Genomic DNA, 16,442 nt, shown 5'->3' on the forward strand with positions numbered 1-16,442 from the left:
ACATGTGTATGGGGGTGGGTTGGGCCATTTCTTTCGTCTGTTTCCTTGCACTACCTCGCAAATGCGGGCGACAGCGACAAAGCAAAATAATGATAAAAAAATGTGAGATTAAGAAGCTGATAGAGGAAAGCAAAGAAAGAATAGTTTTGGAAGAAATTTAAGTGAAAAGTTCAGGGAAAATAAGAAATTGTACTGGAAGGAGATGTAAAAGGAAAGAGGTTGATGTAAGAGTGGAAATCTTTATATGAGAAGTACGTAAGGTGAGTTGCTGAATCAAAAGGAAAAAGTGAAAGGAAGATGGGAAGAGCATTTTAAAGAACTAATGGATGTGGGAGATGAGGCAACAGTTTTTACATGCATGAGTATGGAGGATGGAAGGAAAAGGATGGGTTTACAGCTGAAATGTTGAGGTATGAAGGAAAAAGTGCAATAGAGTGGATGAATTTGATATGTGATTTAGCATGGAAGCGGATGGTTGTGCCTGAGGATTGGGCGAAATGAATTATTTCTTTATTTAAAGAAAAAGGTACTAAGGATATATTTGGTATTTATTGGGAAATGAATCTGTTGAGTGTACTTGGAAAAGTGTATGCAAGAGTGTTGCTTGATAGGGCAATGGAAGTGAATGAATGCATAATAATTGAGGAGCAAGGAGGTTTTAGGAAAGGTAGGGGATGTGTGGATTAGATTTTGTGGTGAAAATGACTATAAAAAAGTATCTGGCAAAAGGTAGGAAGTTGTTTGCAGCTTTTTTGGATCTGGAGAAAGTGATGTAAGAGATGAAAGCAAAACTAAGGGAGAGAGGTGCAGAGATATACTGTGTGGTTAGGAATGGTGGCTAGTGACATGCCTGTTTGTGGATGATATTGTGTTGTATGCTGAGAGTGAAGATAAGTTACAGAAGGGTGTAAGCATGTTTTATGATGTGTGTAAGCATAGGCGATTGGAGGTAAATGCAATTAAGTAAGGTAATGATGTTTGAAAGGAAGCAGAGTGAAATTATAGGTTTTGCAAAACCTTATAGAGTGAGAGAAGCAAGTGTACTAAACTGTGTCATTGATATGGAGGAGAGAGACTGGAAGAGATGAAAGAATTTATTTAGGAGCTATCTTGGGTAAATTTGGTGATATAGGAGAGATAAGGGACAGAGTAGCGCAGGGAAGAAGAGTCATTGGGTCCCTTAATCAAATAATGAAATGGAAAAGTGTAAGTATGGAAGCAAAGAAATGACTATGGCACAACATAGTCCTCCTGGCCCAGACCTGTGCAGCTGAAACATGGACATGGAATGAGTCATAGGGGTCAAGAATGCAGGCTGTGGAAAGAAGCTGTTTGAGAGGAGCATGCATTTGGACTAGAGGAAGTGGAGAAAGAAATAGGGGGGTGTATGAAAGATTTGGTATGGTAGAGATTGCAAAGGGAATGAATTGTGGAGTGGTAGAATAGGTGAAACATAAGATTTTAAGGTGGTTTGGGCATGAAGAAAGAATGCAAGATGGTTATTTTATTAGGAGATTGCATGTTAATACGATTAAATGGGTTGGTGTGAGAGGAAGACCCCCTGTGACTTGGGGAATTAGAGTGGAAGAGCACTAAAGGGAGAGAAAATGAGAAAGAATATGTGAAATGGTGTATATGCGAAAGGCATATGCTGATAAACACGGGGAAGATGAAACAAGTTCCCAAGTGCACAAGTTGTTTACTAATGGTGTATTAGCTTTGTCTCCTCCTTTTATGTTAACTTACTGTTCTAAGTCTTCTATCTCATACTTGTATCTCCCCTGACAATGTCATCGTTGCATGAAAGTGCATGTGGGAACTTATCATGTTTCATTTTCCTCACTTTATGAACTATTGCAATGCAGAAGGCATGTAAAGACAGAAATTAGTAGAATTTTTTTGCATTGGTCACCCTTTACATGGAATATCCTGTTGGGAATGGTCATGAGAGATATATATAGATAGATAGAATACTCTGTTATGTTGAAGTTGGCAAAGTGCTATCAATTCCCTCATCATTCTAAAGAGGGAAGTCAGTGTCATATCTTTCTCTGGTAGTTCTTCCTTGCCTCTGTTTAGCTTTATGTCTCTGGATGAAAAAGGACATGTATTGTGATGTGCATGAAGTATATATCTCATTGTCCATGATATGTGGTAGTTTTCACAGTACTTTTTCAGGCATTGCCTAGCCTCAATTGACTGTTTACACAATTTTGGATGATAGAAATTACATCCATTTCTAGTATTTTTTTCTATATTATACTTTGTTGCTGTCTCCTGCGTTAGAGAGGTAGCACAAGGAAACATGAAAGAATGGCCCAACCCACCCACATACACATGCATATACATACATGTTCACACATGCACATATACATACCTATACACTTCAATGTATACATATATATACATACACAGACATATACATATATACACATGTACATAATTCATACTTGCTGCCTTCATTCATTCCCATCGCCACCCTGCCACACATGATATGACACCCCCCCTCCCAATGCACGTGCACAAGGTTGTGCTAGGAAAAGAAAACAAAAGCCACATTCGTTCACACTCATTCTCTAGCTGTCATGTATAATGCACTGAAACCACTGCTTCCTTTCCACATCCAGGCCCCATAAAACTTTCCATGGTTTACCCCAGACGCTTCACATGCCCTGGTTCAATCCATTGACAGCACATCGACCCCAGTATACCACATCATTCCAATTCACTCTATTCTTTGCATGCCTTTCACCTCCTGTATGTTCAGGTCCTGATTGTTCAAAATCTTTTTCATTCCATCCTTCCACCCCCAGTTTGGTCTCCCACTTCTCCTCATTCCCTCCACCTCTGACACATATATCCTCTTTGTCAATCTTTCCTCACTCATTCTCTTCATGTGACCAAAACATTTCAAAATACCCTCTTCTGCTCTTTCAACCACACTCTTTTTATTACCACACATCTCTCTTACCCTTTCATTACTTACTCGATCAAACCCCCTCATACCACATATTGTCCTCAATCATTTCCTTTCCAGCACATCCACCCTCCTCTGCACAACCCTATCTATAGCCCATGCCTCACAACCATATAACATTGTTGGAACCACTATTCCTTCAAACATACCCATTTTTGCTTACTGAGATAATGATCTTGCCTTCCACACATTTTTCAACACTCCCAGATGTTTTGCCCCCTCCCCCACCCTATGACTCACTTCAGTTTTCATGGTTCCATCCGCTGCCAAATCCACTCCCAGATATCTAAAACATTTCACTTCCTCCAGTTTTTCTCCATTGAAACTTACCTCCCAATTGACTTGTCCCTCAACCCTACTGTACCTAATAACCTTGCTCTTATTCACATTTACTCTCAGCTTTCTTCTTTCACACACTTTACCAAGGTCAGTCACCAGCTTCTGCAGTTTCTCACCCGAATCAGTCACCAGCGCTGTATCATCAGCGAACAACAACTGACTCACTTCCCAAGCCCTCTCATCCACAACAGACTGCATACTTGCCCCTTTCTCCAAAACTCTTGCATTCACCTCCCTAACAACCCCATCCATAAACAAATTGAATAACCACGGAGACATCACGCACCCCTGCCACAAACCAACATTCACTGAGAACCAATCTCTTTCCAGTATTCCTACTCGTACATATGCCTTACATCCTCTATACAAACTTTTCACTGTTTCCAACAACTTGCCTCCCACACCATATACTCTTAATTCCTTCCACAGAGCATCTCTATCAACTCTATCACATGCCTTCTCCAGATCCATAAATACTACATACAAATCCATTTGTTTTTCTAAGTATTTCTCACATATATTCTTCAAAGCAAACACCTGATCCATACATCCTCTACCACTTCTGAAACCACACTGCTCTTCCCCAGTCTGATGCTCTGTACATTCCTTCACCCTCTCAGTCAATACCCTCCCATATAATTTCCCAGGAATGCTCAGCAAACTTATACCTCTGTAATTTGAGCACTCACCTTTATCCCCTTTGCCTTTGTACAGTGGCACTTTGCTTGCATTCCGCCAATCCTCAGGCACTTCACCATGAGCCATACATACATTAAATATCCTCACCAACCAGTCAGCAACACAGTCACCCCCTTTTTTTAATATATTCCACTGCAATACCATCCAAACCCACCGCCTTGCTGGCTTTCATCATCTGCAAAGCTTTCACTACCTCTTCTCTTCTTACCAAATCATTCTCCTTAACCCTCTCACTTTGTACACCACCTCAACCAAAACACCCTATATCTCCCACTTTATCATCTAACACAATCAACAGACCTTCAAAATACTCACTTCATCTCATTCTCACACTACTTTTTATTACCTTCCCAGTAGCCCCCTTCACCGATATTCCCATTTGTTTTCTTGTCTTACGCACTTTATTTACCTCCTTACAAGACACCTTTTTATTCTCCCTAAGATTTAATGATGCTTTCTCACCCCAACTCTCATTTGCCCTCTTTTTAACCTCTTGTACCTTTCTCTTTACCTCCTGCCTCTTACTTTTATACATCTCCCAGTCATTTGCATTATTTCCCTGCAAAAATTGTCCAAATGCCTCTCTCTTCTCTTTCACTAATAATCTTACTTCTTCATCCCACCACTCACTACCCTTTCTAATCTGCCCACCTCCCACGTTTCTCAAGCCACAAGCATCTTTTGTGCAAGCCATCATTGCTTACCTAAATACATCCGATTCCTCCCCCACTCCCCTTATGTCTTTTGCTCTCACCTTTTTCCATTCTACACTCAATCTCTCCTGGTACTTCCTCGCACAAGTCTCTTTCCCAAGCTCACTTACTCTCACCACTCTCTTCACCCCAACATTCTCTCTTCTTTTCTGAAAACCTCTACAAATCTTCACCTTCGCCTCCACAAGATAATGATCAGATATCCCTCCAGTTGCACCTCTCAGCACCTTAACATCCAAAAGTCTCTCTTTCACGCGCCTATCAATTAACTTGTAATCCAGTAACGTTGTCTGGGCATCTCTCCTACTTACATACGTATACTTATGTATATCTTTCTTTTTAAACCTGGTATTCCCAATCACCAGTCCATTTCTGTACTGGCATTTACCTTTCTTAAGTCAGTCCAAACAATTTCTAGGCTGTTCAAATCTACATGTTCATCTGTACAACAAGCTAATCTTGCCATACATGCAACTTTTCTTTGTATTTTTTTTGACAATCTATTTGTTGCAGACCCCTCTTTGGACAAAACGGCACTTGAAGGTCGGGCCTTAATTGAAATTTAGAAAAGTTAATGAAAAGGAAAAAGAAGAGGCAAGGTAAAACTTTTACAAACTTTGGATGAAGTGGAGAGCATGTCTTTAAAGAGTGCCACATCATAGTTACAAGGACATGAGAGGATAGAGTTCCAAAGCTTTGTGGTGTTAGGAAAGAAACAATTATGTGATGCAGCAGCTTGCAGAGTATTGCATGGTCTTGCTAATGGTGAGGGCACACAAACAGGCAGCTCTCAAAAGCAAAAGCCAGAGTAATACTTATATAAAAGAGGAAAAGTGAACCAACATTGTGGCATAAGGCAAGTAGGTTAAGTTTTGAGTTACCCTGGGAGAGTTGATAAGTTGGATCACTTTTGACTCAACTCTGTCAAATTGGGGGCAGAGCTAGAACTGCTCCAGATGTCAGAGCAGTACTTCATACAAGAATGGCTCAGTTCTTTTTATAAACAGAACAACTGTTTGGAAGAAAAGAAATTTCTACATCTAAAGAGGAATTCCAATTTCTTAGTAGCAGACTTAGCTATTTCCAAAACGTTATGTTTCAGAGATGATATGGATGTTATGATGATACCAAGCATGTTCATTGAGTCAAGAAGTGGAACTTCAGTTTTGTCAAAGGAGAGAGAAGAGTTATGGGAAATTTTCGATTAAGAGATGGGCAGAAATCAGGTCTTGGAGTCATTAATCTCAACCAGATTTCTTTCACCCCACTGAGACATCCTGTCAAAGTCTGCATTTATTGGGGAAGTTATTTTGAGATGAGGTGCACATCAAGTGAGAGGAGGAGCAGTTTTGAAGGATGTGGAAGAATACAGTGGTAAATTGTCATCATATGAATGCATTTGTGTTTTTATAGAAAAAAGGAAATTGTTGATGAAATGGAGAAAAAGTGAAGGAAACAGGACAGAACCCTGAGGGACATCAAAGTTGATGGAGAGGTTGATCCATCAACAACCATGGAGATAGACTGGCCAGAGAGGAAGCTAGATATGATGGAGCAAAGTGAGGGAGGGAAGCCTTAAGAGGGGAGCTTAGAGATGAGATCCTAATGCTACACCCCGTCAAAAGGTTTGTATATATCAAGGACAATTTCAAAGGATTCCCTAAAGTTTTTCAGGGATGATGACCTGTCCTTAGTAAAATAGGAAAGAATATCACCAGTGGATCTTGTGTTGCAGAAGCCATACTAGTGATGGGTAACAAGGCTGTGAGATTCAAGATGGCCTAGGATATGGGAGTTAAGGAGGAATTCAAGGACTCTAGAAATAGCAGATGTCAAAATAACAGAACGATAGTTAGAGGAGTTAGGGTGATTTTCGGTATTAGGGATGGACTGTATCAGTGCTTGCTTGCAGGAAGGAAAAATCCTGGTCTGCAGTCTTTGCCCATCCCTTAGATTTGTTTTGTACATTTATTGTGTCTCACTCTCTCCTTGTCTGTGCTGTGGCATGAGAGTTTCCTGGCTTTCACTTTCTTCCTAACCATTCCTTCCATATGTGAGTCAGCATCAGTATCCCTTTCTACATCCATATCTTTGCTAGAAGTTACCCAGCTTCATTTTCTCTCCTTCAGCACCTGAGTCATTGTCCCTTTTTTATTCTACAATCATATCTGTGCTTGCCATTTCGTGGCTTTCACTTTCTCCCCCTCCTTTCATTCTTCAATCAGTGTCTGTTTCTTTCTGTGCTCATGCCAGGCTGATTTCTCTGATCTCTTCTTTCAACGTACATCCACAGTGGACTCATCCCCTATAGCTGTGTCCAGGTCCACTAGGCATAGAAAAACACTTTCTTTTAAAGCATTTCCCATATCTGATTTTTCATTTGAGCTTACAATGAAAGTGTTGTGCCTTTCAAAACTTTTCCATATCTGCCTCAGTTTCCTGTTTAATATTTCCAGATGCAGTAAGATTTTTGTCTGCAGTACTTAGCCAGTACATACTGTCAGCCTTTAAGGTAGTCCTGACATTTTTTATTGTGTTACAGCTTATGTTTGCACAACTGATGTGACGGGTTTTCTTATAAGATGAGCAAGCAATTCCTTTTTGGCTGTTTAGGGTGTTCTCACATTGAAAGCAATTTTCAGTTTTTTTCATCTTATTTTTATTATTTTTCCTATTATATAATGTTCATGCTCTCTGGTACACCTCAGTAAATACATATGTATGTATTATTTTCTTCTGTTCATTAAATTTCAAATTATCTTTCTCCTCTTCAGCAACAATTTATATTTATATAAATTCCTTCTAGTCTTCCGTTTGGTATCTCTATATCCCTTTCTTTATTTTCCCTCTATCAGCATCTCTGATACCTTTTCCCTCCAGGAACTCCTATCAAATGGGTAGCTGCAGCAAAAGAGTCTCCATTTATCCATCCTTTCTTGCGTCCCTCATATACACCATTCACACATTCTTTCCCCAATACTTTTCCATTCTGTTTCCCCATGTCCTGGGTGGTCTTCCTCTCACATCAACTCCTTTGATTGTACTATCATACACTCTTCTTGTAAACTTTTCATCTTACATTCTTTCCACATGCTCAAATCATCTCAGTGTTATTCATCCACTCTACCACTCTACAGCTTATTCCCTTTGTATTCCCTGTCATACCACATCTCTCATACACCCATTCATTTCTTTCGCCATTCTATCTAGTCATACAATGTGCTCCTCTCAGATAGTTCATTTCCACAACCTAGATTCTTGTCCCATATGACTCATTCCTTGCTCATGCTTCAGTTGCATAGAACAGGATTGGGAGGACTGTGCTGTACCTTAATCCTTTCCTTACTTCCTACATATGCCTGCCCTTTATTATGTGATTAAGGGACCCAATGACTCTTCTACTTTGTATTGCTCCCTCTCTTATCTCTCCTTCCATATCATGAAACTTACCCAAGATAGCTCCTAAATACTTAAATTCTCTCTCCTCTTTCAGTCTTTCTCTCCTCCCCCCCACCCCATATCTGTAACACAGTATAGTACACTTGTTTTTCATGCTATAGTGTTTCACAAAATCAATACTTTCACTCGGTTTCCTTTAATACCATTACTTTACTTTAACTTGCATTTACTTTCAGTCTTCTGTGCTTACATACATTGTAAAATACACTTACAACCTTCCACAACTCCACTCAACTCACAAACAGGCTTGTCACTAGCCATCATGTCTCACTGTCGCACTCCATCTTTGCACCCGCTTTCCTTAGGTTTGCTTTAACCACTTCACCTCACTTCTCAATCCATCTATATGTATGTTTAAAAAGCCATAGTGATATCACAGAGCCCTGCTTCACACCCACATGTATACCAAAACTTTTTCTCAACTCTCAAGCCACTCTTACTCATGTATTTGCTACTCTACAGAAGGCTTCCATACTATCCATTAGTTGTCCCCTTACCCCGTATATCCTTAACACATGCCATAAAGCATTCCACCTGACTCTGTCATGCAATTTCTACATATTCATAAAAGCTGCATATACTTCTGACCTTTTGCTCGTTACTTTTCCACAATCATTTTCATCACAAAATTCTGATCCATATATCCCTGACCCTTCGTAAAATCCCCTTGCTCCGAACATATTCTGCCTTGTCACTTCGATCACCCTGTCAGTCGACACTCGCATACTTTTTCCTGTTATGCTTAACAGACTTATTCCCCTATAATTGCTACAAACATCTTTATCACCCTTTCTGTTTCCATGTTAAATTACTCATCAAATGCATTCACTCTTTCTCACTTTTAGCCATAATTCCATCCAGTTCAGGTGTCTGTCCTACCTTTATCTTCATTGTTTCCCTCTTTACATTCCCTCTTACCATAGACTCTTGCACTTGTATCCTCTTTCTTCCATTCTATATACCAATGCATGTAAACACAGCTGCCTCACCACCTCTGAATTCATCAGCTCTTCAAAATACTTTTTCCATCTTCCTTTCACTTTTTCCTTTTGATTCAGCAAGCAACCCTTTCCTTACTTCTCACATTAACATTTCCACTCTTACTTCCACCTCTTTCCTATTTCACCTCCTTCCAGTACCATTTCTTATTTTCCCTAAACTTTTCTCATAACTTTCTTCTAAAATTTTCATCTACTGTGTCTTTGCTTCCTTCCATTAGCATCAACATTCCACTAACACATTTTATATTCTTCCCTCCTCCATAGCTGAACTTCCACTTCTACAATGAAGCAACTATCTCTCTTTCTTCTGCTCCTTCACTATCATCGGTTTTGTTCTGACACATCCAAGCCCTGTGAGCCATTACTCCTTAGTCCTGTGACCTATGTGGAGTTTGCTTGCTCTGAATTTTTCTCTATCTGTGTGTGTGTTCATTTTACACTTCTTCCCTTATGGTTATTCAGAACGATTTATTCATCATACCTGTTTTCCTGACAGCTTCTCATTTACGATTATTTAAAAAATACCTATTTTAGATACCATAATCTTGGTCTTGTGCACCATTGGCATGAAGTTTATGGCTCATCTGTGGTAGTGTTGCCAAAGGATATTCTTTTTTCACTTTGATTAACATTTTACTAAGAACACGGAAATGATGTAATATCAGTCTACAGGATTTCTTTTTCTTTTTCTCTCACTGTACTTTGAAACGCAGAAATAGGAAAACTTTATCCCAGTGGCATTGCCCCCTGTTTGGGTGAAATATTTTTTTTCTTCTATTTCTTAATAACCACTTGACATTTTAGAGATTTAGCAATAATAAATGTTACAGTGTAACTAGTCCAACCCAGATGAGGCAGAAACCAAGCACAGGTTTTGAAGGTGATGAGATATTCAATGTTTTTTGCACAGACACTTCCACCCGACAAACTCTGTCTAATGCACAGAGCATCATACTGGGGAGGAGCAGTGTGGTTTCAGGAATGGAAGAGAATGTGTGGTTTGGATGTTTGCCATAGAGAATGCTGTGAAAAATACATGGAGAAAGAGAATATGTATGTGGCATATATGGATCTCAGAAAAAGCATAGGATAGGGTTGATAAAGATGCTTTGTGGAAGGTGTTATGGATATATGTTGTGAGAGGAAAGCTATTGCAGGCAGTGAGGAGTTTTGCTAAGACAATAAGGCATGCATTTGAGTAGTTATAGAGGAGAGTGAATGGTTCCAGTTGAAGGTGAGTCTGCAGTAGCGGTTTGTTTGATGTCACCATGGCTATTCAGTTTGCTTATGGATGGACTAGTTAGAGAGGTAATGCAGGGGTCTTGAAAAGAGGAGAGGGTAAACAGTCTGTAGGGGGTGAGGGGGCTTGGGAAGTGAGTCATTTGTTGTTTGCTGATGGTACAGCATTGGTGGCAGATATGAATGGGAAACTGCAGAGATTGATGTCTGTTTGGCAATGTTTGAAAGGAGAAAGTTGAGAGCAAATGTGAATAAAAGCAAGGTTATGAAGTTTAGCTTTGCAAAGAGACAAGTTACTTGGGGTGTGATTCAATGGAGAAAAGTTGGAGAAACTTTACATCTTAGATACCTGGGAGTGGACATGACAGCAAATAGAACCATGGAAGTAGAGGTAATTCAGAGTGTGGGCGCAGGTGCAAAAGTTTTGGAAGCATTTACAAGTGTTTTGAAAGGGGTTTTACACTATCTGGTTAAGGGGAAAATGGATATGTTCAAAGGAATAGTAGTCCTAGTGATATTGTGTGGATGCAAGGCATAGGCTATCAGTGAGAATGTATGGAAGAGGTTGAATTTTTTGGAAATTAAATGTTTGAGGACAACATGTGAGGTGAAGAGGGTTGATCAAGAAAATAATGATAGGATAAGAGAGAGTTGTAGTAATAAAAAGAGTATGTTTGAGACAGCTGAAGAGGGTGTGTTGAAATTGCTTGGACATATTGAAAGAATAAGTGAGAAGAGGTTGACAAAGAGGATATATTTCTTCAGAAATGGAGGGTACAAGAAGGGGTAGACTAAATTGGAGATCAAAGGATGGAGTGAAAAAGATAAGTGCTCAGGGCCTAAATATGCAGAAATATGAAAGGCATGCATGGGATAAAGCAAATTGGAGCAATGTATTAGACAGGGAACAATGTGCTGTCAGTGGACAGAAAATTAGGGCATATGAAGCAGCCAGGGGAAACCATGTTAAGGTCTCTGTGGCCTAATCCTGGATAGGGGCCTATGGTTTTGGTGCATTACACATAACAGCCAGAGAATGGAAGTGAGCAAATGAGGCCTTTTCTTTGTCAAATCTTGGCAGTACCTCACAAATAAAGGAATTGGCAAACAAGTATGAAAGAAAAAAGCATTGGTTTTGATATCTTTGTAATATTGACACTTAAACTGAAGGATCTGTAGGGTATTCATTGTCAGATTTTAATCTATGAATTTCTATCTTCATATATCATCATGGTCTGGTGTTAGAGATCTCATGTTTATGTACTGAAAGTGCCTTTTGTTCATGATTTCTCCTCTATGTGATGTTGATTGTGTAAGTTAAAGATGTGGGCTTTCTACCTGATCAGCACTTTATGTTAATGACCTCTTCATGGTATAATGTAAAATCCCATGTAAAAATCTTTTCTTTGTTCGTTTTTAGCACTTTATACAAAGGGTCTCGTCTTCATTACCTTCAGCATTCAATGTTAATGTTTAAGGGTCTCATCTTTAATTCTTTCATCATTCAGTGCGTATGCTTAAGGTCCCATCTTTCTTACCTTTAACATCACCTTTAACATCTAATGCTAATGTTTATTCTCCTATTATTGGCAGCTTTCTGTGTTGAGCACAAGAATATGTGTATCTTCGAGCTTTCCTTACAGAAAAACTGCTAACAAGTAGCAGCACGAGGAGCCATACAGCATCATGCAATTGATATATAGTGAACCACAGAGAAAGTTAAGGAACATTAGTAAAAGAATATTATTTTGAGAATATCAGTAACAAAAGAAGTACCTCAAGAAGATCAGTGAGAGTAAGAGTGTACATTAATGCAACAGTAACAGTAGAGGCAATAGGAACTTTATTAATAACAGCAATAGTGACAGTAACATAAAAAGAAACATCAAAGACTGTGAGGAAAAGATTTCCCTGTAAATGAGGACCATAGTTAATGTTTAGTACCATGAAACAGTGTAGTAGTTATCAAAATTGTTACCATTAGCCTCATTTTTCTGTGACATGGATCATTGTTAATCATATATATATACATATATATATATATATACATTTTGTATATATATGTATATGTATATATATATATATTCATATATATGTATTTATATATATATATATATATAATCAAACCTTTCAGTTCATGATACTAAGATATTTATAGCATTTTGTATATTTTCTCAGGTCATCTCACTTTGTGGCAAAGTCAGATTATCCCAGTTAACAAGTGCATGTTATTCAAGAATTGCTACTGGTACCAGGTTAATTTTCTGTTAAAAGTTTTGACATGAACTTTGAAGTAGCATATTATGCATGGAGAATCTGAAGTGTAGGTACTTGATATCATCTTTAGATGGTGAATATAAAGTGCTGTATTTGTAAAGAATGTTTATTGGCATTAACCTTAAAGGTATAAATTAGCTCTTGTCATCAGTGGTTGAGACTAGGGATAAGCAACAGATTTGATGTAAAAAAAAGTTGACAGTCTTCCAGAAAGTGCATGCACACAGTCTACCGAACTGTAACTAGTTCTTGTGGGAATGTAGAATGAATTGGTTTGAAAGTAGATTGTAAGCCATGAGAATTGCCATTGCAAGCAGGTTGTACAGTGATGTAGGGTGTAGTTTTTCATTCAGAAAGAGGATGGGAGGACTTTACCTCATATAAATCAGAAAGAGGATGGGAGGACTTGACTTCTCACAACCTTATTCAAAAAGCAGAAGCCAACAGATTTTCAAACAAGGACGGATTTTGAACAATTGATCTTGATGTATTTGTTTGTCACAGGGTGACCAGTCGTCAGTTATGTTATGAATTATCACTCGACTCTCCACAAGGAATGGGTTGTGGTAGTTCCTGTTGTTGACCCTGTGTGATGTAGGGTAACATAGGTTAGCCCATCTCTCATCAGCACTTGCTACACCAACTGGAATCATTCATTTCACCCCACTCACTGAATATCTAAGGTTATCAAGGGCTGCACTTTTGGTTACAATACTCATAGCTTAGAAGATTTCATTATGGAGAGCAAGCAAGTTGCATGTTCACAGTACAATGTAACATTTTTTGAGGATTGTGACATGAAAAGCCATATGCTCAAACACACAGGTGAGAATTCTTTTAAGTTTTCACAGTATCAGGAAAGCTGCAACAAACATCATAACTCTGAAGGTTGCACAACAGTTTGCATAAATGAGAAACAACATGAATGTTCACAGTGCCAGCAATCCTTCTTTGACGGTAATGATTTAGCGCAGCATATGGCTGTTCATGCAGGAGAGAAGCTGCATGAATGTTCAAGTTGTCTGAAAACCTTCAGTCAGAGGAGTACTTTGATGCAGCATATGACCATTCATAGTGGAGAGAAGCCATATGAATGTTCACATTGTCCAAAGACCTTCAGTAAGAAGGGTAATTTAGTGCAGCATATGACTGTTCATACAGGAAAGCCATATGAATGCTCATATTGTCAAAAGACCTTCAATCAGAAGAGTACTTTAGTGCAGCATTTGACAATTCATACAGGAGAAAAGCCATACAAATGTTCACAATGTCAGAAGGCCTTCACTCAGGAAAGTAATTTAGTGCAACACATGACTACTCATACCAAAGAGAAGCCATATAAATGTTCACAATGTCAAAAGACCTTCAGGAGGAGGAGTCATTTAGTGCAGCACATGACTTCTCATACAGGAGTGAAGCCATATAAATGCTCAAAATGCCTGAAGTCCTTCTCTCAGAAGAGTGTTTTAGTGAAACACATGGCTGTTCATACAGGGGAGAAGCCATATGAATGTCCACAGTGCCAAAAATCCTTTTCTCAAAGGGGTGGTTTAGTGCGGCACTTAACTATTCATACAGGAGAAAAGGCACATGAATGTTCAGAGTGCCTCAAGACTTTCAGGGAGAAGAGTCATTTAGTGCGGCACTTGACTACTCATACAGGCGAAAAGCCATATGAATGTTTACAGTGCCGAAAGTTTTTCTCTCAGAGGAGTGGTTTAGTGAAGCACATGAATATTCATACAGGAGAAAAGCCTTATAAATGTTTGCAGTGCCTAAAATCCTTCTCCCAGAAGAGTTATTTAGTGAAGCACATGATTGTTCATACAGGTGAAAGGCCATATGAATGTCCGCAGTGTCAGAAAACCTTCAGTCTGAAGATTACTCTAATGCAGCACATGACTATTCATACTGGAAAAAAGCCATATAAATGTTCTCATTGCCAAAAGTCCTTCTCTCTGAGGAGTTATTTAGTGCAGCATATGAGTGTTCATACAGGAGAGAAACCATATGAGTGTTTACAGTGCTTAAAAGCCTTCTCTCAGAAGGGTAATTTAATGAAGCACATGAGTATTCATACAGGAGAGAAGCCATACGAATGTTCACAGTGTCAAAAGAGATTCAGTATTAAGAGTACTTTAGTGCAGCACATGAATACTCATACCGGAGAAAGACTCTATAAATGCTCACATTGCCAAAAGTCCTTTTTTAAGAAGAGTGTTTTAGTGAAGCACATGACTATTCATACAGGAAAGAGGCCATTTGAGTGTTTACAGTGCTTAAAGGCCTTCTCACAGAAGAGTAATTTAGTGAAGCACATGATTGTTCATACAGGGGAGAAGCCATATGAATGTTCACAGTGTCAAAAGACCTTCAGTCTGAAGAGTACTTTAGTGAAGCACATGACTATTCATACAGGAGAGAAGCCATATGAATGTTTACAGTGCCAAAAGACCTTCTCTCAAAAGAGTCATCTTGTGCAGCACACGACTGTTCATACAAGAGAGAGGGTGTATACATGTTCACTGTGCCAAAAGACCTTCTCCCAGAGGAGTCATTTAGCACAGCATAGGACTGTTCATACTGGAGAGAAGCCATATGAATGCTCTCAGTGCCCTAAGTCCTTCTCTCGGAGGGGTAATTTAGTGCAACACATGAAAAATCACAAAGGAGAAGAGCTCTCTACAAATGTCCAGTCTAATCAGGATTTCCATTACAAAGCTGATCAGACATGCCACATTTCCCTCTACAGTAAACATAAGCATGATGAGATGATATCCTGCAAGCAAACATATGAAAACAATTTGATGACTCTCTTGGTGGATGAGAAGTCTTTTAGCCCTGAGCAAGTGAGGCAGGATGTTACTTATGCAGAATCAGTCATATGTAAGACAGACCATTTTTCTCAACCATCCAGAATTGCCCCTGTTTCACCCATAAAGACTGAGGTGGCTGAATGTGACGTTGTTGTAGACGAGTTCTGAGCGTTAGGAAATTATTTTCTTTTCTAAAGAAAACTCTTCCTTTCATTACTTATTATTTATATAGTGACTTCAATGAAACTCAGCCACTCTTTGATTCATCAAACTGAATTAGCGACTTACCTGACCTGACTGCAGATTCATCTAGAAAATCTTTTATGTAATATGTTCATGGGAAAATATTTGTCCATTCTAATAATTCCCTGTGTAAATTGGTATCATAGATTAATGTAAAAGGTAGCATATATACTTTATATAGGACTTATTTAGTGGAATGCAATTCCAACATCTGGGATGTTATTGATGGTAGTATAATTCTCAATTCATGTGCAGCACTGCTTGCTTTACTCGTATGATAAGTATTATTGTAAAACTATAGTTAGAAGAGCCAGGGTTAAGTAGTGTAGGTTACGTGAGCTTTGTAAGTGTACTGATCAACACAAATATTATGTATGACTTGTAAGTAATGCAAATAAACTTTGAGTTTTTTCTATCTTTCATACTTGTTTACTGTTTCCTATGTAAGTAAGGTAGCATTGAAAACAGATAACTGAAAAAATATCCTCATTTGGCTCTTTCCTCTGTTCCTTTATTTGGAAAGTAAAAGAGGAAGGAAGGATTTCATCCTTCGCTACTCCTGTCCTTCTTAGTCACCTTCCATAACATGCAGGAGATTTGTGGGCAGAATTCATTCTCCACTATCCACAGGAATATTTTGAGAGTTTATAGATAAATAGTTGTCAGTTTTGTCACATGA

The 16,442-nt window shown here is 38.8% G+C and overlaps 1 protein-coding gene across 2 annotated transcripts in view; it reads left to right on the plus strand.

Moving 5' to 3' along the window:
* LOC139758844 (uncharacterized) overlaps positions 1 to 16,183 on the plus strand; it is a 56,511-nt gene extending 40,328 nt beyond the window's left edge. For both annotated transcript variants that reach the window (XM_071680699.1, XM_071680700.1), the window contains exon 2: positions 12,021 to 16,183. In XM_071680699.1, coding sequence (XP_071536800.1) covers positions 13,442 to 15,688 — 2,247 coding nt within the window. In that variant the 5' untranslated portion in view covers positions 12,021 to 13,441 and the 3' untranslated portion in view covers positions 15,689 to 16,183. The remainder of the gene's footprint in view (positions 1 to 12,020) is intronic.
* The last annotated feature ends 259 nt before the right edge of the window (positions 16,184 to 16,442 follow it).

The sequence above is a fragment of the Panulirus ornatus genome, chromosome 31, assembly GCF_036320965.1.
Source record: "Panulirus ornatus isolate Po-2019 chromosome 31, ASM3632096v1, whole genome shotgun sequence".
Classification (NCBI taxonomy): domain Eukaryota; kingdom Metazoa; phylum Arthropoda; class Malacostraca; order Decapoda; family Palinuridae; genus Panulirus; species Panulirus ornatus.